General features: G+C 33.0%; 2 protein-coding genes and 2 long non-coding RNA genes across 13 annotated transcripts in view; 3 read left to right on the top strand and 1 right to left on the bottom strand.

Moving 5' to 3' along the window:
- The first annotated feature begins 2,737 nt into the window (after positions 1-2,737).
- LOC141380921 (uncharacterized) lies at positions 2,738-6,416 on the top strand. Its single transcript, XR_015526306.1, has 3 exons — positions 2,738-2,819; positions 5,300-5,420; positions 6,398-6,416. It is a non-coding gene; the product is annotated as an uncharacterized LOC141380921 (long non-coding RNA).
- A 269-nt stretch (positions 6,417-6,685) lies between these two features.
- Positions 6,686-13,323, bottom strand: LOC147830823 (uncharacterized). Its single transcript, XR_015526307.1, has 4 exons — positions 11,988-13,323; positions 9,426-9,925; positions 8,285-9,005; positions 6,686-8,126 (listed from the first exon to the last, which is right to left on the bottom strand). It is a non-coding gene; the product is annotated as an uncharacterized LOC147830823 (long non-coding RNA).
- Positions 12,067-13,459, top strand: LOC147830822 (C-C motif chemokine 5). Its single transcript, XM_087311939.1, has 3 exons — positions 12,067-12,274; positions 12,890-13,019; positions 13,323-13,459. Exons 1-3 carry the CDS (start codon positions 12,202-12,204, stop codon positions 13,426-13,428), a joined length of 309 nt encoding a protein of 102 aa, XP_087168065.1. The 5' UTR covers positions 12,067-12,201; the 3' UTR covers positions 13,429-13,459.
- Positions 13,460-19,332: 5,873 nt separating this feature from the next.
- Positions 19,333-26,588, top strand: part of septin15 (septin 15) — a 54,149-nt gene continuing 46,893 nt past the window's right edge. For 2 of the 10 annotated variants that reach the window (XR_015525864.1, XM_087311201.1), the window contains exons 1-2: positions 19,333-19,607; positions 24,629-24,725. Coding sequence is in view for 8 of the 10 variants with exons in the window: in XM_087311201.1 (XP_087167327.1) it covers positions 19,569-19,607; positions 24,629-24,725 (136 nt within the window). In the remaining 2 variants the exon portion in view is untranslated. 10 annotated transcript variants of the gene reach the window in all.

The raw sequence follows: 26,588 nt of genomic DNA, 5'->3' as shown, positions 1-26,588 counted from the left end.
ATACTGACCATACACATACCAAAACTGAACAGTATATATATATATATATATATATATATATATATATATATATATATATATATATATATATATATATATATATATAGCAACATAAAGCATCAGAGTACATGGGGTAATAATGGTTGAGCAGTAATTTACCATTTATTATCACAGTAACTATCTGTAATGGGTACATAAAGTAAATTACTGTAATTTATTCTTTGCACTACAAAATTTCATACAAATCCTGCTCCTTTTACAGTAAAATACTGTTTCCTTTTATTACAGCAAAACACTGGCTATTTTACAGTTATTTACTGCATAATCTACAGTAAGGGTTAACAGTGCAGTAACAGAAGGCTTTTGGACATATTTAATGCATTATTGCCTGATTTTTATATTTAAGTCAAATGTTATGACCATGTAATTAAACAGTCTTTAATCCTTAATGTAATGTGTTCCTGAATTTGCAATATTTGCTATACCGAGAGAGTCCAGGTATTCATTTATGTTTCCTTATTTAATGGTTTTATTTTAATAACGAACAACAAACAAATTCCATGTTTAAAAACAGGCAGAATGCCATTTTACCTGTGACCCTTTTACATTTTCAGGTCAAGAATCTATTGATGCTGGAAACAGTATCTGCTGCTTTGGTAACAGTAACAGCAGAATTCCTCTGAAACGACTGAAGTATTTTTACTGGACAAGCAGCCACTGCCCCTTCAAACACATTGTGTGAGTATCTCTTCTATATATTACTGCTAACAATATATTCTCACTTCATACTCATGTTTAAAGCTTTATTCGCATCTGCTTTAGGTTTGTTACAATAGCAAAGAGACATATCTGTATGAATCTAGACAATGAATGGGTCCAGAAGGTCATAAGCATGAAATCAGTTTCGGGCTCACCAGTATGAAACTTGGAAGATATTTTCTGCACTTACTTGGATACACACCCCATACATATGACCATTTGTAAAATAAAGCTGCAAAATAGTATCTCAACATTTCAGAGTGTTGTTATTGTAATGTATTGCATGTATTATTATTCTGTATTATTCAAATGTGTTGATCTTGTTTATGTGTCAATAAATGTTCATGATCTCATGCAAATGTTGAGTGTTAATATTATTCCTTATTAAAATATCTCATGTTAGTTGTCAAATACTACTACTGTTTCTTTTTCTGTATAGTTTGGGTCAGCTTTACAAACCGGAGCCTCTGAAATATTTGGAGATTTTTTTTAAATAATTAAAGTATTGCAAAATTATTTAAATAAAATATAATAAAAAATAACAATAAAATCTAAAAATATACCAAAGTTTTTTAAATAGATTCAAATAAATATGCAAACTGTCTATTTTAACAAACAAATAAATACAGGTAAAATAATCAAATAACTATGTTATACAAATGTATTTAAATATAATAAAATTAAATAGTTTATTTATAAGTGCTGCTTCAATTACAATATCTAATAATATTAATATAATAGAAGAAAAGCTGAAATTATTTCATACTTTAAATATACAGTGCTGAGCATAATTGAGTACACCCCATATTGAAAATGTATGTTTTTATCCATTTCTCAGTGAATATAGGCAATTTTGCTTCATTTGAATATATATGAATATGATATTTTTATTAAAATAAAATTTTTGTTACCAAACATATTTAGAAATGTAAAGATATATATATTATTTTTTTTTATTTTTATTTTTTTTTGCTTCTCTTGGAATTTCATCTTGTTTAAATTTGTATGTAATAATTTTCTATTACTTATAAATTTGGCTGTACTAGTTTTAGAACTGTTATCGTAAGTTCTTTTGTTCGATAATCTCCAGATTTGGCTTCAGCACTGATTAATCTAATGTATGTGCAAATATAATAGTGTATAGCTTCCTATTAAAATATGAATTTAAAAAAGAGATTTATGAGAGGGGTACTTATATATGCTGAGCACTGTATAACAAATAATATTTCACAACCATTTATAATAATATACCTTCACAGTATAAATTGGGTCTTGCCATTTACTTTATTGAGATTCCTCACAAAATAATGATCATATTTGGGCCTGTGTGGCATCTAAAAGTTTAAAAGTCGCTTTGGATTAAAGCGTCTGCTAAATGACTAAATGTAAATGTAAAAGCCCTGCTCATGTAACAGTGTTCATTACATTTGAGGATCAGTTATAATAATTATTCTGTTAATTGTTAATAAATGATTTTTAAAAAATGATTCATTTGATGAACAGTGTTGTCTGTCACTATAATTTGCTCAAATGCAGCTTTTAGAAATAAATGTTCTTTACATTTTATTCATGAGGTCTATTTTATAAACAGAATCAATCATTTAACATTTCTGTTCTAAAGAAAACCTAATTTCATATTTATTATTATGAAAATGGCACAATATGCTATTCGATTATTCCACTAGATGCCACACGGGCATTATTATTTGAATCGTCTTAAAATCTGTTCTCCCAAAAGAGTAAAGTTTTAAACATATTTCCACCATTTTTTTCTTTTCTTTTCTTGTTTGATATCACAATGCTGGCATATACTGTTTCTCAGATTTGTTTATGTTGAGTCTAAATTAAATATTAGTTAACACAACGTCACGTTTAAAGTGACGACGAAACAGTGGATCATCCGGGTAACTTTAGGGAACTCCTAAACTACGATTTGTTTGCACATTTTGGACGCAGCATCGGACATTCTCATGTGGTTTCTCATAGCTGCAGAATGAAGACTCCATTATTATTGTTAGTGTGTGTGGTGATGTTGTACTCGCTGCCTGATTCCTCATCTGGTGAGTCTGATTATATCAAATCTCTTTTATAGGATTAAAAGTTAATGCCAGGGCCCTTGTCTACTGGTAAGATGATTATAAAGTCGAAATCTCGACTGATACACCCCACTGGGTCACCATTGAATAAAAATTACAAACAGCCCTGCTGTTTTCAAATACTAAATTGCTCGCATCAGTTAAGATTGATAATTTAATTGTTTCAAACTGTTTAAAAATATGGCGTCAAATTAAGAAGTGCTGCAAATTACCAGACACTAACTTACTACTTCTGCCCTAATATATCATAATCATGCATTCCCCTCTCTATTTCTGACACGACATTCAATATAGCTGTATGAAATCCAAAAGTTAACTTTCCAAATCACCTGTTTTTAAATGGTCTGTCTTTAAAAGTGAGGGGAATGTTTCCCCCTACGCCCCTGATTCCTGGCAGGCATAAATTAATTCAATTTAAAGAAACGCATAGACTGCACTACTCAAAATCTAAATTACACAGAATTTATTTAACCGTTTCCCCTACATGTGACAGGTTGTAAGTCTGCTGAAGGCTCCCTGACCCACCTCTTTTTTTCATGTCACGTGTTCAAAACTTTATGATTTCTGGTGGGACATATTTAAATGGTTTTCTGATATATATGTTTTTACCTTCACACCTGACCCAGAAATTGTTATGTTTGGGTACTCTCGTTCTCTGCTGGATTATAATGTGTTCATACAAAATACCATAATTTATAGAACGATTACTGATGAAAGTGTTAAGTTGATTTTACAATACAGTTTAAGTCAGAATTATTAGCCCGCCTGTTTATTTTTTTCCCCAATTTCTGTTTAATGGAGAGAAGATTTTCTTCAACACATTTCTAAACATAATAGTTTTGATAACTGATTTCTAATAACTGATTTATTTCATCCTTGCCGTGATGACAGTAAATAATATTTTACTAGATTTTATTCACTTCTATACAGCTTAAAGTTACATTTAAAGGCTTAACAAGGTTAATTAGGTTAACTAGGCAGGTTATGCCTAGTTCAGACTGCGTGATTTTAGCCCCGATTTTGGCTCGCCGACAGGTTTTGAGAAATCGCCGACAAATGCCTGAAATCACAGGCAAATCGCTGCTCGTGCAAGTGAGTGACAATCACACAGTATGAACGATCAAAGACGCGATCTGAGAGAATCGCCGATAAGTCGCCGATGCCTGTGAGATATTTGGCGTGCTAAATATCTGGAGCTGTCTGCGATTCAAATCATGCCGTGTGAATTGAGTTTTGACTGAAAATAACATTGGCGATCGCCTACAGCCAATGAGAGAGCAGCATTCACTTGCGTGTGCGTGTGTGTATACCTGCTGCAGGCCAGCGGGAGGCTGGGGGAGAAGTTAAAAGCGCTCTTTTTCGGTTTATTTGGACCCACGAAATGGAGGAAAAACTAGTGGAGGTTTGACAGGACTGAGGACCAACCGTGTCTGTTTGACGTTTCATACAGAAAGAAATTAGTTTATTATCAACGTTGAGGAGAAATGGCTAATTCCCTTTAAAACCAGGTGAGCAAACATGTACACGTTCTACCCCATTAAAGGCTTCTTTCTCAATATGTATTTAATAACAAAAGATATACTACATGTTTTTGGCTGTGAGACGCAGTTTGGACGAAGTTGTCGGCGATTCTCCCTATAGAAAGTCATATAAAGTCCTATAAAGTCATGCAATGTGAATGTCCATGTCGCCGAACCATCTTGCAGTGTAAACAAAGCAGCGACGAAACGCTAGCCCAGATAGTCATGCAGTGTGAAAACATCTGTGACACGACTAGTTGGAAAACCATGCAGTCTGAACTCGGCATTAGGGTAATTAGACAAGTTATTGTATAATGATGGATTGTTCTGTAGACAGTCAAAAAAAATTGCTTAAAGGGGCTAATAATTTTGTCCTTAAAATTGTGTTTAATAAATTAAAAACCGCTTTTATTCTAGCCGAAATAAACAAATAAGACTTTCTCCAGAAGAAAAAAAAAATGATCAGACATTCTGTGAAAATTTCCTGAACCTGTTAAACATCATTTGTTCAAAAAATCAAAAATTTAAAAAAGAAAAAAAAATTCTAGCGGGGGCTAATAATTCTGACTTCAACTGTATATGGCAACCATTTCTTGATCATCTGGACCAATATAATGCGAATTCTGAGCAACAGTGTAATGCTTAATTTACTCACTAACCCTATTGACTGCCTCTTTGTATTTTCATTGAAACGTTTATATGCCCTTATTGTTTTTGTTTAGTTTTTTTTTTACTTTATTTTTTCATCTATTTTTCTTTATTTTAATTATTATTATTACCATTATTTTCTTTGTGTTATCATGCTAATTTATTTATTTATTTATTTTTTATTGTTGTTGTGTAGTTGCATTGTCTCCTTATAATATTGGTCAACTGGATAAATAAAATGTGCTGAATTTTACAAGTGAACATTTCACTTTTCAGGTCAGCAATCTATTCGTAAAGGTATCTGCTGCTTTGGTAAAGGCAGTAACAGAAGAATTAAACTGAATCGACTGAACTCTTACTACTGGACAAGCAACTTCTGCACCCTCAAACGCCTTGTGTGAGTAATCCTCTATATCAGGGGTCGGCAACCCAAAATGTTGAAAGAGCCATATTGGACCAAAAAAACAAAAAACAAATATGTCTGGAGCCGCAAAAAATGTAAAGCCTTATATAACCTTATAATGAAGGAAACGCATGCTGTATGTATCTATATTAGCTATATTAGCCTACTATAAAAATGACTAAGTTGGCTAAAAATACATAATGAGCCTTCATGATTAAATAGCCACTGAAATCAGGTGGTTGGTGTTTATTTACACAGCACAGCCTTTGGTCTTTCAGTGGTATTAATTTGATCATTTCTTCTTGCGGCCCATCGGACATCACATACCTGAGCGTTTAATATCGGTCACATCACAGGCAATTGAGTATGCGGGCACTGAATTAATGTCCTTGGTTTGCTGATCGGTGAGGTTACCTGCCATTTTAATAGCCCTTTCCTTTACTGTCGTAGCGGAGAGAGGTATATCTTTAATTTTTTGTATTATCTTGGTTTTGTTTTTGAAGTCTGCAAATAGGTGTTCTAATATGTTAAATGACTCCTTCATGTAGTCACCATCTGTGAACGGTTTTCCATGCTTTATTATCTCCCGGTTCGTTTACAACAGCCACCTGCCTGGCATCCCACCCTGCTGATAGAAACCTGTGTCGCAGGCTATGACGCAAATCTTCGCTGACAGAAATGTTGAAATTAAATATTAATTCTACACACTTTTACAGCATTTGAAAACGTTAAAATGTTTGTCCTCCTATAGAAATCATATTAAAACAAAAAATATATATTAACCTCCCCCATCTTTTTCCATTTTCAAACATTTTTTAAAAAGCTCCAGGGAGCCACAAGAGCAACGTTAAAGAGCCGCATGCGGCTCTAGAGCCGCGGGTTGCTGACCCCTGCTCTATATAGACATACAGCTATATTATTGCTGACATTGTTATCACTCATCTTTAATGCTTTATCCTCATCTGCTTTAGGTTCGTAACAACAACAAAGAGAAACATCTGTATGAATCCAGAAAATGAGTGGGTTCAGAAGATCATAAAAGAAAAACTCATTTTAGATTTGTCAATATGAAACTTGGAAGATATTTTCTATCTATTCTGCACAAATATATGAATGCATATACTGTATAGGAATAACACTGTAAAATAAAACTATTATCCTGTTTTTTATACTTTGATACTTTTATTTAGACTACTTAGACTTTTATTATTATTTTAAATAATAATAATAGTGTTATTATTAATGTATATTATTAAAATGTGTTGATATCTGTGACTATATTTTACTAATAAACCAATCTCTTAAAAAGTTTCACTAATAAAAATGTTACATAATGTGATACATGAAGACTTTTATTGTCCACCAGTAAAACTTTTTATTTACTAACTTAACAGTAGTTGACGCAGTGGCGCAGTAGTTGGTGTTGTTGCCTCACAGCAAAAAATTTGCTGGTTCGAGCCTCGGCTCAGTTGGCGTTTCTGTGTGGAGTTTGCATGTTCTTCCTGCATTCATGTGGGTTTCCTCCGGGTGCTCCAGTTTCCCCCACAGTCCAAAGACATGTGGGACAGGTGAATTGGGTAGGCTAAATTGTCCGTATAGTGAATGGGTGTGTGTGGATGTTTCCCAGAGATGGGTTGTGGCTGGAAGGGCATCCGCTGCGTAAAAACGTGCTGGATAAGTTGACGGTTCATTCCGCTGTGAAGACCCTGAATTAATAAAGGTACTAAGCCAACAAGAAAACGAATGAATAAACCTAAAAGTAAACATTTTATATTAAATTAAAATATCAAACATTTTTAATAAACAAAAAATGCTAAATCATTAAATAATTTTAACAGGGCATCATAAAATCAAATGTTTTAAGTGATTGCTGCATAAATTAAAATGATTTACAATATTGTAATAGACAAGAATAGAACAATATAGTAATGTTTTATAAACATCAAATAATATTTAACCTCCATTCATAATTTTTGATTACTTTATTGAGGTTCCTGAACTATCATATTTGGGCCTGTGTGGCATAGCAGTTTGCAAGCCCTGTTTATGTAACTGCTTTATAAAATTCCCCCAAGTAGCAGTTATAATAATTATTATATACTACAAATATCTTAATCAATTATTTGCTAATAATTTGCTCTATAAAATGTACAAGTGAACTGTAAAATAATTATTTTAATTGTGTTGTAAAACTGAAGTGCAATTGTACTTGTTAATTACAGTTCTCTTGTAAATTTTACAGTATTAGTGGCAACCAAAATTGCCAATACTGTAAATTTTACAGCAATTTTTAGGGACTAGTTTCTTAAAAACTAAATCATTAATGTTTAACTATAATTAAATATGATATCATCTGCCAATGCCTTGAGTGCTGATGTCACTTAATGCTGTTAAAGTTGTTTCACCTTTGCGAGCAGCATGTTTGACGCCCCTGCTTGCCTATAGATAGATGTATAGGGTATTTCCTAAATGAAAATAGCACTTACATTTTAACACCTAACATCTTCAGGGAGGAGAAAAGCAATAGTGTTCAAGCTAAGGCAGAGTGTTATTTTCTGCACAGAAGAAGGCTGCTACTGGTTTAGAGAATCGGCAAAAAATAGGATTTCTTTTTATCATTTATACTGGCGGTACATAATCATCACATTTTGACCCCTTGAGGTAAATCATACCTGGAGAATAAAAGATTTAATCATTTTTCTCACACTGTGTTGTGCGTACTTCAGCTGACTAGATTAATTAAGACACTTATTTGGTTATACAGTTGAAGTCAGAATTATTAGCCCCCCTGAATTATTAATGCCTTGTTTATTTTTTTCCCCATTTTCTGTTTAATGGAGGGAAGATTGTTTCAGCACATTTCTAAACTTAATAGTTTTAAAACTTACTTTTAACAACTGATTTATTTTATCTTTGCCATGATGACAGTAAATAATATTTGACTTGATATTTTTCAAGACACTTCTATACAGCTTAAAGTGACATTTAAAGGCTTAACTAGGTTAATAAGGTGAACAGGTTAGGGTAATTAGGCAAGTTATTGTAAAGGGATGTTTTGTTCTGTAGATTATTTAAAAAAAAAAAAAGCTTAAAAGGGCTAATAATTTTGTCCCAAAAATGTTTTTTTTTATTAATAACTGCTTTTTTTTTCTAGCCAAAATAAAACAAATAAGACTTTCTCCAGAAGAAAAAAAAATATTATCAGACTTACTGAAAATTTTCTTGCTCTGTTGAAAATCATTTGGGAAATATTTAAAAAAGAAAATAAAAATCAAAAGGGGGCTAATAATTCTGACTTCAACTGTACATGTTAGTCTACTTGTTTGCAAGACTTTTTCCTTTATTAATACAAATTAAAACTGATTTTTAAATGTATTTCTGAAATTGTTATGCTCTTAAAAATTAAGGTTCCAGGAAGAACAAGCAAGATTTTTTTAACAGTGACGCCACTGTTTTGGTTCCTCAAACAATCTTAAAGTGAAAGATTCTTCAAAGAACCATGATCTAAATAGTCTTTTGTTGAATTAAAAGGTTCCATGAATGTTAAAGTCTCTTGAATCATCAATGCCAATAACAGAACTGCATTTTTAAGAGCGTATTTGAAACTTGGGGAATATACAGCTGAAGTCAGAATTATTAGCAATTCTGTTTAATTATAATGCTTTTATATTTTCCTCAATTTTTGTTAAACAAAAAGGATTTTTCAACGCATTTCTAATCATGAGAGTTTTAACAATTCATTTCTAATAACTCATTTATTTTTATCTTTGTCATGCTGGCCGTATATAATATTTTACTAGATATTTTTTAGCATTCAGATTAAAGAGCAATTTAAAGGCTTAATAGGTTAATTTGGTTAACTAGGCATCAGGGTATCAGGCAAATTAGGGTATCAGGCAAATGTATTGAATAATGATGGTTCTGTAGACTATCGGGGGGAAAATGCTTAAGAAATCTAATAATATTGACATTAAAATGGTTTTAGAAAAATAAAAAAACTGCTTTTATTCTGGCTGAAATAAAACAAATAAAACTTTCTCTAAAAAAAAAAACATTATTGGAAATTCTGTAAAAATGAATGCTCCATTAAATATTACTTATGAAATGTTTGATAAAGAATAAATATTTCACATTTTGCCCTCAACTGTTTGTTTTAAAAATATGATGAAATATATATAAGCACTGTGGCCCAAATGATCCACACAATAAACTGAATATATTGCATGAGATCATGTTACTGAAATGTTTTAAATGTTGAAAGAGGGAAATGTGAATCATTACAAGTATTGGAACTCAAGTTAGTCGGAGTGTATGTTTCACTTTCAGGATGGCGCTCACACTAACTTTAATTAGCTGATGAACGAAGAGAAACAGAGGGCTGGTCAATTTCACAGACAGAGCATCTATATTTAGATAGGTCATTTTTAATTATCTTCCATGATTAGACAGTACTATAGGCTTGGGGTATTTCCTTTGTAGTTTACACTGTGCTGAATAATCTATATTTAGGGACCGAGCACAGAACGGTGCAAGGCCCTATTGGAATTGCTCCGTTTCTTCTTCTTCTTCTTCCGCGGAATGAATCGCGGTTTTGAGGGGTTAAACATGCCCGAATACTCACGCAACTTTGCACACGCCTCAGAAGTGGCGAAAATTTACGGTTGTTATGGGCTTCGGAAGTGGGCGTGGCAAAATGACTCGACAGCGCCACCTAGAAAAATTAAACGGACGAGCCCCCGATATACGAATCACGCACATGCACGAAAATTAGCACACACCTCAAACACACCAAAACATACAAAAAAGTCTCTTGGAGCCGTATCTCAAACCCAACAGGAAGTCGGATATTTTTGACTTCCTGCAGCGAAAAAGTGGCGTTTTTGCCATTTTCAGGCGTTGTATTTTAACGAACTCCTCCTAGGGATTTTATCCGATCGACACCAAAATTGGGTTTTGTCATCTAAAGGCCTTGGCGATGTTAAATTGCCAAGCTTTAGAGTTTTCGTCGATGGGCGTGTCCGTGACGGCCTCGCAAACTTTGATTCGCCACGAAACAGGAAGTCGTTATAACTCAGGCATGCATTATCCGGTCTGCCTCAAAATTCACAGGTTTGATAAGAGCCCTGACCTGACCTGAACATGTTTACATGCCGATATCCAAATACAGTTATAGCGCCACCTGCTGGCCACAGGAAATTACATGTTTTACACTGTAACAAACTCCTCCCACAATTTTTTTCGTATCAGCACCAAAATTGGGTGGTGTCATCTGAAAGCTCTAGAGATGATATATTGTGAAGATTTAGAATTTTCGGAGAGGGGCGGGTCCGTGGCGGCAAGACAAACCTCAACGCTTCGCCATGGAACAGGAAGTCCTTATAACTCAACCACACAATGTCCGATCCGCCTGAAACTTCACATGGTTGATAAAAGTCCTCTCCTGAACACATGCCCATAAAAATATTAAAGTGGGCATGGCAAAATGACTCAACAGCGCCACCTATAAAAATTTAACGGACGAGCCCCTGATCTACGAATCACGCACATGCACAAAAATTGGCACACACCTCAAACATGCCAAAACATAGGAAAAAGTCTATTGGAGCCATATCTCAAACCCAACAGGAAGGAAGATATTTTTAACTTCCTTCGGCGAAAAAGTGGCGTTTTTGCCATTTCCAGGCATTGTATTTTAACAAACTCCTCCTAGGGATTTTATCCGATCAACACCAAAATTGGGTTTTGTCATCTAAAGGCCTTGGCGATGTTAAATTGCGAAGCTTTAGAGTTTTCATTGATGGGAGTGTCCGTGGCGGCCACGCAAACTTTGATGATTCGCCACAAAACAGGAAGTCGTTATAACTCAGGCATGCATTATCCGATCTGCCTCAAAATCCACACGCTTCATAAGAGTCCTGACCTGAACAAGTTTACATGCCAATATCCAGATACAGTTATAGCGCCACCTGCTGGCCACAGGAAATGACATGATTCACAGAGTAACAAACTCCTCCCACAAACTTTATCGTATCAGCACCAAATTTGAGTGGTGTCATCTGAAAGCCCTAGCGATGATATATTGTTAGGGTCTGGAGTTTTTGCAGAGGGGCGTGTCCGTGGCGGCATGACAAATCTCAACGCTTCGCCATGTAACAGGAAGTCCTCATAACTCAACCACACAAAGTCCGATCAGCCTGAAACTTCACATGGTGGATAAAAGTCCTCCCCTGAACACATCCACATAACAATATTGAGTCAGTCATAGCGCCACCTGCTGGCAGAAGGTAGTTTGGCTTATAACTTAGCCACACAATGTCCCATGTGCCTGAAACTTCACATGGTTGATTAAATTCCTCTACTGAAGGCATCTACATGCCAATATTGAGTCACAGTTATAGCGCCACCTGCTGACAGGAGGAAGTTTGGCATAAACCTGTGATTTTCTCAGATTTTTAAAAATATATCGACTGAAATTATTGTTGTTCGCTGTTCTCTGTCATCGTAATGCCACCGGGCGGCGGTGAGCCCGGGTGCGAGGTCCCTATCATCGCTGCTTGCAGCTTTAATTATATATTGAACTTTAAAAATGCAGATGAAAATAGGGGCAGAATTTTTTCCTCAGAAAAGTTTGCATCACCGATCCACAGATTTAGAGCAGGGGAATTCTTTCAGAATTGACATTAACTGATGGTCTCCCTCTATATAATGGAGCTCTGGCAGTTTACCTCATACTCAGACTCTCTTTCTCGAATGGTTCATCAATCATACCTGAAGAATGAAGATCATCATGAAGACCGCTTTACTGTTTGCAGTGCTGTGCTGCGCTCTTCTGCCTCAATCCTCAGATGGTGAGTTAGATTAATTTCTCCTCTCTTGTATGAGACGGAAACAACTTTCAGTTCCAGATTCTCCATTAGAAGGACAGACACGTTAGGCAAAAACAGTTTTTTGTGTAGCCTATCTTTTAATTTTGAGATTTTGGGAATTTGTGGGATTCTTCATTGTGTTTTTTTTTTTTTGTCTAATAGAAAGAAGACATGCGAAATACACTTTAAAGTATATTATCACATTTTTTTATGTCTATATTTTTTAAATTACAATTTACTGTACATGTTTAATTGTTTTATTAAAAATTAAGAGCTTAGAGATTGCTTCTTTACAGATTCATGTTATTTCACATACATACAGTATACTCTATATATAGCATCAACACAGAGCCACTGGCGTAAAGCATTTCATGCCTCATTTGCATGTTCAAACATGACTACATCAACTTGTAATACAAAAAAAAAAAATTTCAGTTCTTATTTTAATCAATCAACTGGGTTAATAAGGGTGGTAATGTTATACTAGAAATGTTTTTAGTCTTCTCTTTCTGAAAATATCTAACCATAGCCTATTTTTAAAATCCTTGATAATTAAAAACGTGTTCAATTTTACTAGCGAGCATTTTACTTTTCCAGGTCAGCCATATTCTGGTGATGCTTCGACCAGTATCTGCTGCTTTGGTAAAGGCAGTAACAGCAAAATTCCTCCGAATCGCCTAAAGTCTTATTACTGGACAAGCAGCATCTGCCCCTTCAACCACATTGTGTGAGTATCCTCTATATCAGTTTTTCTCAACAACGTTCCTAGAGGACCAGCAACTCTGACTGCACGTTTTGGATGTTTCCCTTGTCTGTCACAAATTACAGATCTATTTAGTCTCTGCTAAAGATGTGATGATCTGAATCAGGTATGTTTGGTTAAGGAGACATGGAAAATGTACAGAGCTGGTGGTTCTCCAGAAGCGTGGTTGAGAAACGCTGCTTTACTTTATATAGACATACAGCTGAAACACTGCTAATAAATTATTTTTGATTCATACACATACTAATGCTTTATTCTCTGGTTTAGGTTTGTAACAGCAAAGAGACATATCTGTATGAATCCAGAAAATAAGTGGGTGCAGAAGACAATGAAAGCCATAGACAAGAAACCAGGTTCAAACTCACCAGTATGAAACTCGGAAGATGTTTACTGCCCCTGCTCAGATACATTCCCCATACATATGAACATTTGTAAAATAAAGTTGCAGAATATTTGTTGTTATTGTAATATATACAATATTTTTTTGTGATAAATTGTCTAAAATGTGTTGTCTCTTTTGTGAAATATCAGAATACTCTTATAACTTGCTTTATACATATATATTTGTTGTTGTACTGTTTTTTTGTGTGAGTTGTTGTACTGTCTCTTTTTTTTTTGTTGTTGGTATGTGTTGTTAAATAATTTATTTTATTGTGAAGTGTATGCTGGCAAATGAGTTCCCTCTCAATGAGATTAATAAAGTTCTTTACTACTATATATCTTATAACTTTATATAGTGAACTGGGTAGGCTAAATTGTCCACAGTGTATGTGTGTGAATGAGTGTGTATGGATGTTTCCCAGTGATGGGTGGCAGCTGGAAGGGCATTCGCTACGTTATAATTTGGCGGTTCATTCCGCTGTGGCGACCCCAGATTAATAAAGGGACTAAGCTGAAAAGAAAATGAATGAATGAATATTATATTATTTAGATGTGTTGATCTAATTTGTATGTGACAATAAATCTTAATGATCTCATGCTGTGAAATTTTTTATTATTGCTTATTAAAACATTGTCATGTCTAATACTTCAAAAAAACTTTTCTTTTATGCATAGGTTGGGTCAGCTTTTCAAACTGAACTTTCTGAAATGTTTAGAGAAAAAATCAAAAAAATAATTATAAAAAGTATTGTATTTGTAAAAGTAGAGAAATAATTGTAAAATGTATTGCGAAAATACGTACGAAAATCTAAAAATAAAATATATAAATATACAGAAAATACTCAAACAGATTAAATAAATAAGCAGTTTATTTTAATAAATTAAATAAAAGTAATCAAAAACTATAGTAAAAAATCTAATTAAATATGATTTTAATAAATAGCTTGTTTAAAATAATCTGTTTTAATTTTTAATAAATGCTGCTTCTAAATATATAACAAATAATATTTTACACCTATTATTCCTTCACATAATATTAATGTTATGAAAAATAGTAAACATTTTTACTACTTTTCTTTTCCTGTTTGATGTCACATTCACAACGTTGGCATAATTTGTTTCTTAGAAATTCAATTTGTGTCTAAGTAGGCTGTTAACTGATTAACGATAAACTAACTAATTGGATTAACTAACCAACTAACACGTTTATAGTGACGACGAAACAGTGGATCATCCGGGTAACTTTGGGAAACTCCTAAACTACGATTTGGGACACAATTACTTTTCGGATAGTGTTTAAAACAGATTGTTTGCAATTTTTGGACGCAGCATCGGGCATTCTCCTGTGGTTTCTCATAGCTGCAGAATGAAGACTCCATAATTATTGTTAGTGTGTGAGGTGATGTCTACGCGCTGCCTGATTCCTCTTCTGGTTGAGTCTGATAACAAATCTCGATTAAAAGCGTTTGCTGCTCCAGATTGTCCAATTTAAACAAACTAAAACACTTTTAATATGTCTCTTCATAAAATTGGCATAGCCTAACTGTATTTTAAAAAGCAGGATAAATAAAACGGGCTGAATTTTACTGGTGAATATTTTACGTTTCAGGTCAGCACGTTGTCTCACACTGCTGCGTTGAAGGCAGTAACAGCAGAATTCCTCTTAATCGACTGGAGTCGTATTATTGGACACACAGCTCCTGCCCCTTTAGATACATTGTGTGAGCTTGTCCTCATGTTAATGTGTATTGTTTTATTCTCATCTGCTTTAGGTTCGTAACAACAACGAAGACACATATCTTTAGGAATCCAGACGATAAGTGGGTCCAGACGGCCATGAACGCCATAGATCAGAAAACAGCTTCAGACTCACCTAAATGAAACTTGGAAGATGTTTTTGTATAAACTCTCCACCTAATATATATATATATACTTTTATAGGGTATCTGTTACTTTTAGACTTCTATTCAGGCTACTTAGACTTTTATAATTTATAGTAATAATAATTAAAATGTGTTGAACTCAATGTCTATATGAAACAATTTCAAAATTTTTCTAAGGAGCTATTACTACTAATAAAAACGTTGCATACAATGTGATCTGTGAAGACTTTCATTGTTTTGATGCCCACCAATAAACATCTTAACAGTTTAGGTCAGGGGCATTTATACAGGAGGTTGAAAAAATAATGACTGATTTTTGAGGAAAAATGTTTTTAAAAAAAATGAAAATACACATAATTAAAAGGGGAAAATAAAGGGTAAACACTGATTTATATTCTAAAATAATGTATTAAAGCAAAATACGATTTATGTTTACAATAAATATAACATTTATTTAAAATGTTTGAATATGATTCAATATGATTCAAGTAAATTCTGTCTAAAATTAGATTTTAATATACAGTTGTAAACTTTTGAAGTAGATCAAAACCTTTCATCAAATTTTTCCTTAAACTACAGAACAACCTTCATTCTTAAAACAATTTTGAAAAATGTTTTTTGATTCACTTTAAATGTTGACTACTACACATCTGAAGTCAGAATTATTTTAGATTTTTATTTTCTTTTAAACATTACCCAAATTATGTTTAACAGAGCAGGGAAATTTTCACAGAATGTCTGATAATATCTTTTCTTCTGGAGAAGGTTTTATCTGTTTTTAATTTTAGCTAAAATAAAATCAGTTTAAAAAAACAAACATTTTAAGGTGAATATTATTAGCCCCTTTAGGCTATATTTCTTTTATAGTCTACAGAACAAACCATCATCATTATACAATAAATTACCTAATTACCCTAACCTGTCTAGTGACCCTAATGAACATATATATTAAGCCTTTAAATGTCACTTTAGCTGTATAGAAGTGTCTTGAAAAATATCTAGTAAAATATTATTTAGTGTCATCATGGCAAAGATAAATCAGTTATTAGAAATGAGCTATTAAAACAATCATGTTTACAAATGTGTCAGTTAAACTAAAATTATAGGGAAAAAATAAACAGGGCTAATAATTCAGGGAGGTTAATAATTCTGACTGCAACTGTAAACAAATTAAATTTATTTATTCATTTTCCTTTGCCTTTGTACCTTTATTCCACAGCGGAATGAACCGCCAACATATCCAGCATATGTTTTATACAGCGATGCCCTTTCAGCTGCAACCCTGTACTGGGAAACACCTATACATTCTTGCATTCACACACCTACACTAATTTAGTTTATTCAATTTACTTATAGCATATGTTTTTAAAGCAACCTTCTTGCTGTAAGGTGATCGTATTACCCACTGTGCCACTGTGAATTAATATTTTAGACCTAATTGTCATTCTTTGAAAGTATAAACAGTGTCTTTATTCAATAATTAGATGCCTTTTAAGTGTTTGGGGTTTCTTGAGCATATTTGGGGGTCTTGTAGTTTCTAAAACTATGAAAGCCCTTTTAGGAAATGTTTTTTTTCACATATAATATAATCAATACTTCAAATAAATTAATACAAATATTCAAAAGAGTATTTGCAGGGCTGTTTTCAAGTAAACCTCCTAAAAAGCATTATGTATAAACATATTTATTAACAAGGTAATTAACTGCTTGCTCTACCAAATGGTTGACCATATTTTAATTGTTTTAAATAGTGATTAGAATATTAATAGAATGTTAAATAGAATGTGAAAGTCATTTTATTTCATAATAGTCAAGAATTACTTTTAAATACTGGTTTGTACTACACAGCGGGTGAGGCAGTGGCACAGTAGGTAGTGCTGTTGCCTCATAGCAAAAAGGTCGCTGGGTCGCTGGTTTGATCCTCAACTCAGTTGGCGTTTCTGTGTGGAGTTTGCATGTTCTCCCTGCCTTCACGTGGGTTTCCTCCGGGTGCTCCGGTTTCCCCCACAGTACAAAGACATGTGGTAGAGGTGAATTGGGTAGGCTAAATTGTCCATAGTGTATGAGTGTGTGTGTGTGTGTGAATGTTTCCCAGAGATGGGTTGCGGCTGGAAGGGCATCCGCTGCGTAAAAACTTGCTTGATAAGTTGGTGATTCATTCCGCTGTGGTGACCCCGGATTAATAAAGGGACTAAGCCGACAAGAAAATTAATGAATGAATGACTACACAGCATTGTTAGTGTACAATAAAATCAAACAAACATAATCCTGTTGCACTACTACACTTAAATTTGGTTTCAAGAAAACACGTTAAATGAGAATCTGAAATATTTTATGGCATAATTTAAAAAATAAAGATGACTTAGTGTTCAAAAATGTTTTATTTTGATTATGTTTTTAAATAAATTAGTCTCACACATCATATATGCAGATTGTCAACAATATATGTGTTTATTCCGGTACTTTTAACATAAACTGACGTATTAACCATTTGGTAGAGGTTGATTTTTAGAGATTATTTGATGTGTTGAAATAAAAATGCATGGATTGTGTTAACTAGTGGCATTAGGAGTTAAGAAACGAATTCCAAAAATAGTTTTCTTGGTGGGGCAGTTAAAAGGGTAATAAACAATTATGTACTCAAAAAAATTGGATAATATTAGGCCTATTATTATTATTATTATAAACAAAATAGCAAAAGTGAAAGATTGGGATAAATTTGGTTTTACATTCACACATTCGTCAGTGACGCTTTGTGACATGCTCCCTATATTGTTTACTATGGTACTTTGAATATGGTACTCTGAAATCCAATGTAAGTATAACTTTAAAACAACATTAGCACTATTTAATTGACTGTAAATATGCATTTTGATATACATTGGCCGATAATGTGATTGCACTTATTAGAATTTGCAAAAAATACTTTTATGAAATAATAATATTGAGGAGAAAGTCACAGTGTGTGAATATAAAACCAACTTTACCTCATCACTGCAAGTGCTATTTGATTATTCCACTTGAGGGCACACGTGGGCTACTTCATAACTGATTAAAGGAATGTGTAATATATCAAATATGTATTAATTCCGGTACTTTTAACTTAAACCGACATATTAACTATTTGGAAGATGTTGATATTTTAGAAATTATGGTATGTGTTAAAACATGTATTGAGTGTGTTTAGCGACATTAGTAGTTAAAATGCAAATATTTGAAATTAAATTAAATGCAAACATTTTTTTTCTTGGTGGTGCAGTTAAAGGGTTAACAAACAATATGTAGTATAATAAAACATAGCCTAATATTATTAGGACTTTGGTATTATTATAAACAAAATAGCAAAAGTTAAAGGTTGGGGTAAAGTTAGTTTTACATTCACACATTTGTTCAGTGACAACTTATAACCAATGATTGTAAAAATGCTTGTGACATTATCCCTATATTGTTTACAATAATACTTTGAATATTCGGCCAGAAATCACATGTAAGAATGACTTCAAAACAACATTAGCAGTGTTTATTTGACTGTGAACATTAGCCTATATTTTGATAGTCGTTGGCTGCTAATATGATGCACTTATTAGAATTTGCAAAGAAAACTTTTATAAAATTATTTCATTAAGGAAAAAGTCTGTGTGAATATTACATTTATTTGTGTGAATATAAATTAACTTTACCTTATCACTGCAAGTAGGCTACTATTTGATTATTCCACTTGAGGGCACATGTAGGCTTATTACAGTTTAAATGATTTATCTTATAATCTGTTATCAAAAATATACTTAAAATATTTTTCTTTTCTATTTTTTTATATCTACATACTGACATGTCTCATTTCTAAAATATTTGTATTATGAGTAGAAATATCTCCATCGCATCCTTTTACTTGTAACTACAAATACCACAATTCATAGTAGTATCCCGTCAGCCAATGAAATGAGTGGGTGGGTGGGATTCCATGACATCACCACAACCATCCATTTGGTGTCCAATAGGAGTAGATCTCTCCCGGAGGAGGACAATCGCCTTTCATGCTCGCAGCGTTGTAACATTTTTCCCCCGGCCGATGCTCGCATGCCTGTTTTCGTCCCCTGCACGTTTACCTTCCCCAAAAAGCCATTAATTTAGTCCAAGCCCGAGTGCGCCGTAAGGGTTCGTCTTCTGCTCTCGACCGCTTTTTATTAGAGTCGACTCATCTTTTTATGCCTGATCTATTGGGATTCAGAGTGGGTGTTGTCACAGGACAATGATCGAGAGACCCGACTCAGCTGTGTCCAGCGTTGCAGTGAGTACAATATTCATTCATTTGTCTAAATCTGGGGAGATAATGCATTTAATACACACCAGGCTTATTGATTCTTGTATTTGCATGGTGGTGGGCGAGATGATTCCAAGTGTGACTGGCCGCTAATCATTCATCTGTTGTGGCAAGCCGCTTTCACATGTACTGCTTAAAAGTATCCAGCTATTATTTATTTACTCTCTTAATTGCGCTGATAGCGATTTATTTGATACATTGAGGTAAAGCTAGTTTTATTTTACCTCATTCAGTATTTTCCCTTGATAATTTCGTTTCAGAAGAGTATTAGAAGAGTTTTTTGCTAATTCTAATATGGGAGATTATATTACCAGCCAGTAACTATCAATGTACAAAATTGTTAACAGACAATTAAAGAGTGCTAATGTTGTTTTGAAATCATAATTGCATTTGATTTTAGACTAAATATTCAAAGTAGCGTGGGAAACACTATGGGGAGCATGTCATGTATTACTGAATGAATGTGCGAATATAAAACCAAATTTACCTCAATATACTTTCCAGTGTTCTGTAGTACTCATATTGAGGTAAAGTTGGTTTTATCATTCAGTGACAACTTGTGACACAGTCCATTTATTGTTTACCAAGCTACTTTGAATATTCGTGACTTAAGTATTAAGAAAAAACTCTGAATGTGTGAATAAAAAAACAACTTTACATATTTCCGTCTCATATTTCCGTTGTTTTTACCTTCAAATTCTGAGTTTGCTGTCCTGATTTTTCCCAATTTATTTGATTTATTTTCTCTAAACCTGGATTTTTTTTTCTCACAGTTATTTTATTGAGAACATAGACATAATTACAATTCTGTCATTTGAAAAGGCAATTTCTTGGAATAGAATATTAGTTGTGAGATGTAAAACTCTGATTTTGGAGATTTAGCCTACACAACTCATGTTACAATACAGCGTGGCATGTTTAACTAAATTAGATACAGTGGTTAAACTCTGGTAAATAGAGCACAAAAGGTTATTATTAAAAATAAAATCATGGTTAATTTTTATAATGCTGTTTTCACACCAAACGCAGAGCACATCGTCACTTGCTCTAGTTTACTCATGGGATGTTTTTCCCCTTCACAGAAGTTTTCACAACTTATTTGAACTCTAAAAAAAAAAGTTGACGCAAATCAAATGCATGTAACCGATCATTCAAAGTACCATGGTAAACAATATAGGGAGAATGTCACAAGTTGTCACTGACTGAATGTGCGAATATAAAAGCAGCTTTACCTTAGTATTTGATAGTAAAGTTAGTTTAATATTCACAAATTTATTCAGTGACAATTTGTAACACGCTCCATACATTGTTTACCATGCAACTTTGAATATTCAGTCTGAAATTACATGTAAAAAATGACTTCAAAACAACATTTGCTTTGTTTAATTGACTGAATAATGTTGTACTTTGTTGGCCATTAATTGCCAATAGGATTTCCACATTTAGGATTTGTAAAGAAAACGTTTCTGTAACTATATTATTAAGGAGAAAGTCTGAATGTGTGACTGTAAAACAGCTTTACATCAATAGTAACAGCTTTACATAATAGATTCTCTTAACTTACCATTTTGTTACTCATAACTCTTTATCTTTTTTTCATTACTATACTAAAAACTGTCCTTTCATTTTTTTGCAATTCAGAGTTTGCATCTCACATTTCCATCTTTTTAGCTTAAAATTCTGTTAGATTTTGTTAGATCTTTCTTCCCACAGTTATTTTAAGGAGAATACAGACACTTAATTGCAATTCTTTAATTTCAGAAGCTTATTTTTTGGAAGAAAACATGAATATTGAAATGTGAAGCACATCAATTTTTTGAGATTTAGGCAACATTACGATACCATGTTACAATATAGCATGGCGGGTTTACCTAATTTAAATACAGTGTTTGAACTATGGTAAGTAGAGTAAGAAAAGATTATTATTAAAATAAAATCATGGTTAATGCTTAGTTCACACCAAATGCAGAGCACTTAATCACTTGCCCTTGTTTACTCATGGGATGTTTTACCCCTCACAGAAATTTTCACAACTTTATTGAATTCGGAAGACAAATATTTGACGCAAATTCCACACGTTCACAGCAAACACACCATGTAATTTGCACTGCACATCAATAATTCGCCTTTAGTCAGGCATTTGCATTGAATTTGTATGAAACTTAGGTCTAGTTTATACTTCTACACCGAGTGATCAGCATGACCCACGGTGCCTGCCTTGGTGTAGTTGTGTGTCTATATTTTTGCACGCTGTTTGTTGATCAGTCTGCAATAACATTACCGAAAGCTGGTTGGCAGTAGGTTTTTATGTTCTTTGTGTCGAGTTTCTTAGTGTGTGTGTTTTTTTTTTCTGAATGCTACAAGTAGCTCAAATTTAATCATTCAGATGCGGGAACCGGCAGACCTGCTACAACTTTAATCATAAGGTAAACACAAAACAAAGTCTCCATCTGAAGCTCCTTGACTCGACACTTGTAAACACTCGCTCCATCGGGCTTATGGCTCTCAGCATCGCCCATGCTCGTCATCACTACCAAGCCGGCCAATCACAGAATTAGCGATATGCGTAGTTGTGACGAGTAGTTACAATATTTGAGTGGTGCGTGTCAGCATTAGCGAGGGCTATGCTATGCTATCAAAAATTCTGTAATTAATAATTCATGGTTGAATTTTAGTGATGTACTAGTCAAATTTAGTCCAATATGAAAACTATTTTCTGAAAATTAGGTAAACGACAGTACCTTTTTAATTAATTTAAATGGTTTTGAATATCATTCAAATATCTATCCATATTGGCCATTTACAAATGTGAATTTTAGCAATGAATGCATTTTAACAATTTATTAAAATGGATATTTTGTGAAAGATTACATATATGCGATGGCCGAGAAAGCTTAACGTGCTGCAATTTAAGAAAACACACGCAATTACAAAAAACGCCATCACATTAAGAAATCTGTTTAACAGGACATGTGCAGAAAAAAATGCATACACATAAAAAACGCACTGCATTTTCCCACAATCCAAACAAATGAATGAAATGCGCAACATTTTCTCACATTGCAAACATTTTACGAAAACACACTGAATTTTTCACGACACAAAAAGAACAGAACACAACGGAAATGTTTCGAGGGGGCCCATAAACGAGACCGATGCCACTGTGTTGTGACTATTGATCAGTGAGGTTGATCATTAAAAGGTGAGTTTTTTTTGTTTATGTATTTTTACATCCGGATTCCATTGGCTTTTATTATTTATTAGTCTAAGTAACCATAGCCTAAATAGCCGAGTGAATCACATTTTTGGGTCTCCTTGAAACGTTTTATGTTGTGTTGTAAGAAAATGCAGTGCATTTTGATAAATTGTTTGCGTTGTGTGAAAATGCAGCGCAATTTTAAAAAATGTGTTGTGAGGATTCGTGAGCTGTCAAACTGATGGAGATCTTTTCTTAATTTGCTGCCGTTTTTTAATTGCACGTTTTCTTAAATTGCAGTAGGTAAAGCTCTCTCGGCCACCGTATATTTAATCATGTTACTAAATTGGTTATTTTGTGGAAAAATGGGTAAAAATGTTAAATGTTTTTAAATATATATATATTTTTAAGTAATTTAAATGTTTATACAACTTTATTGATAATGTCCCAAAAATTATTTTAATGTGTAATTCTTTTAAGAATTTGTTACATTTTAATGTTTGGTATTTAATTTTAATGATTGAATAAAGGTTTTCTGGTTTAATCAGTACAATTTTAGTTTATGTACAAGTTTAAGAAAGCTTAACAATTGGAATAAACAGAAAAAAATGTGTTCAAACCACTCAAAAAATGTGGAAAAAATATTAAAAAGTTAATTCTTTTTAATATTGTTTCCACTTTTTTTTTTTAACTGCCTTAGATGAATTTTTGCTGATGAATCCCTTACCCAAAGAGCACCGACACATTAATTAAGCTACCCCTAAGCCCTTTTTAGTTTGGTTTTGGAGTTTTACAATATGTTTTGATATTTTATGACGCAATGTTATGAAAATGCTGTGAGTTTGTGTTTCCATAATATAATAATTAGCTTGCATTACAAATTACTTAGGTGTACATAAATGTTTTACATTCAGGGTTATACACAGTAAATTCCATTTTTATGACAAGATTTCACAATGTCGTCACATTATCCCAATATGCTACCAATATGGTACCGTTGTAATGGTTTATAATACAAAAACATGATCATGGCCATTCATTCACACACAAAAAGTTATCTAGCCCTCCCCATTCTACATATTCATCTCTCTAAGTGATCAGAATGTCCCCTACTATTTCGTTTTCCATTGGCCCACCATGCATGAGAAGCTCCGCGGAACTAAAGTAAAGCGATCAATTGTGTTTGCCTCGCGTAGCGTGTGCTTCGACTTCCGAGAACATGAGATTACAAGAGACGGAAAACCATGCAGAGAAAGGGATGGAGAAGGACAGCATACAGCTGGACAAAGCACTGACCGTCATCTGGAGCGAAATTCACTGTCTGCATGATGATATAGAGCTCATGATGGAATTGATACAAAATGTAACTGGCTGTTTCTCGCGAAATCCCATGCAATCCTTCCTTTTCCCTATTGACTTTTGGGTTTCCAAAGTCGAGTGCTTTTTCCTCAATTCGGTTTAAGTTTTTGGAAATTATTTTAATCATTTAATTTAATTTTAGTTATTTACTTAGTAGCCAAAATTGGACCTGTAGCAGTTTTCAGTGTGTTGTATGTGCTTTACACTGATCTGCTTGCTTATCCTCAAATTAGTCCAATTGCTTGTTCTCCTTTGTTGTGGAAACCCTGCATGTTAGCTTGACGTTATCCACTGTAATTAATGGTAATATTAGCACAGACCTGCGTCTGAAGTCCTCTTGAGCCCTGTTTTGAGAGGGATAACGGTAATGGGGGTGCTGTTTGTGCTCTTTAATCAGAGGAATGTGGAGTAAGACTGTTTTTTCTTCCAGCAGAGGAATCTGGAGGGTTATGTTGGATTCGCCAACCTCCCCAACCAGGTGTACAGGAAATCTGTGAAGAGGGGCTTCGAGTTCACGCTCATGGTTGTCGGTAAGTTGCTAAATTCTTTTGCTCACCTGCGAGAATGGAATTCTGGGAAATAGACGCTTGTTCCAGGTAGAGAAGATGTCATTGTTGTGGTGGATTTGTGATTTGATGTGCACTCAAACAAATGATTTCGCTGCTCGTTCAAACTACTTATCTAAAATGAGCTGAAGCAGCACGATTCTTGAGGTTTTTTTTGGAGACAGCTTAATTGTTTTATGATTAATCCACTTAAATCTAAGTGAACTTAATTGATTGGTGTTGGGACAACATGAATACATTGAGACGTGGGACCCTGTATTTTTTACAGTGTATTACATTGTAAAAAATGCTGGGTTCTACACATTTTTTTTTCATGTTGTCCCAACACAAATCGATTTAGTTCACTTTATATATATATATATATATATATATATATATATATATATATATATATATATATATATATATATATATATATATATATATATATATATAAAGTGAACTAAATCGATTTGTGTATATATACACATTTTATATATATATATATATATATATATATATATATATATATATATATATACATTATATATATATATATATATATATATATATATATATATATATATAATGTATATATATATATATATATATATATATATATATATATATATATATATATACATATATATATATATATATATATATATATATATATATACATTATATATATATATATATATATATATATATATATACATTATATATATATATATATATATATATAATGTTTTTTTTTTACTAATTTAGGTGAATTGAAAATGAAATAATTATTGTACCTCCAAAAAACTCAAAAATTGTGTTGTTTCAACTCATTTTAAATGAGTATTTTAAACGAGCAGCAAGGATTTTTTAGTGTAGAGGGAAAAAGATGTTTACATATTTATCAATTGCATTGTGGCCATGATATAGTGCCTTTGTGATACTTATGCACATTTATAGATATTTATTTTATATCAGTGACATTTTTTTCTCAATTGCGTGAGTCCGAAGTCAGAATTGTGAAATAATGAACTGATAAAGTAGATTAAAAGTATATATCTAGTAGAAATGACAATTTTTAGTGAGCTGAAAGAATTTTTTCATAGAAACTATGGATAGAAATTTCTCAAATTATTATTTGCAGAGTCTACAAGTCACATTTTATCAAACATGGAATTTAGTTTTAGTTTTGTTTTCATTCACACTGTAAAAACGTAATTCTGCCTTAATTGTTTTGGTGAATCAAATAAACTTTTTTAGCCGTCTCAACTTACACCATTCAAACTGACTATAAACATAAATGTTTGTTAAAACCTGATTAACTTATTAAAATAAGTTGAAGCAACATAAAAATATTTGTTGTCTTGACTCTTTGTCATTACATTTTTTACAACGTAGCTTCAGTTAGCGAGTATGTGCATTACTTACCCCAAAAAACTGTAGAGATGAACGCGGGAGGTAGAGAAATCGCTTTTATCCATTTTATATAGATCGTTGAAGTGCGCACTTGTATCATCAATAATAATAGAGTTGGTGAAACAGATATAAAATTCACGACAAGGAGAGAGGTATAATTTGCTAAAAAAATAACAACAATATTATTGTGTTAGAGCTTAAATAAACCTTATATAGCAAAAACAACATTATGCACGCATATTATTACAGCTGTTCTGTGTTCAGTTGAAACAGTTCACTCTAAGTCCCCTTTAAGTCATTTCACTTAGCGGTCATCTTTAAAACGCCTTTCGGGCATTCTGTCTGAATGGGGAAACATCAAATTCTCTTAAACTCTTTGCCAAGCTTACGATTACATATTTGGAATCTGCAATAAAATTAAACAACAACTGT

The sequence above is a fragment of the Danio rerio genome, chromosome 25, assembly GCF_052040795.2.
Source record: "Danio rerio strain M-AB ecotype USA chromosome 25, GRCz13ab, whole genome shotgun sequence".
In the NCBI taxonomy this organism is placed as follows: Eukaryota; Metazoa; Chordata; class Actinopteri; order Cypriniformes; family Danionidae; genus Danio; species Danio rerio.
This window is presented reverse-complemented; position numbering and strand designations above follow the sequence as displayed.

Coding starts and splice junctions, on each gene's coding strand:
- LOC147830822 (XM_087311939.1), top strand. CDS start 12,202: ATGAAGATCATCATGAAGACCGCTTTACTGTTTGCAGTGCTGTGCTGC. Junction 12,275..12,889: donor TCTGCCTCAATCCTCAGATG/GTGAGTTAGATT, acceptor TTACTTTTCCAG/GTCAGCCATATTCTGGTGAT. Junction 13,020..13,322: donor TGCCCCTTCAACCACATTGT/GTGAGTATCCTC, acceptor TCTCTGGTTTAG/GTTTGTAACAGCAAAGAGAC.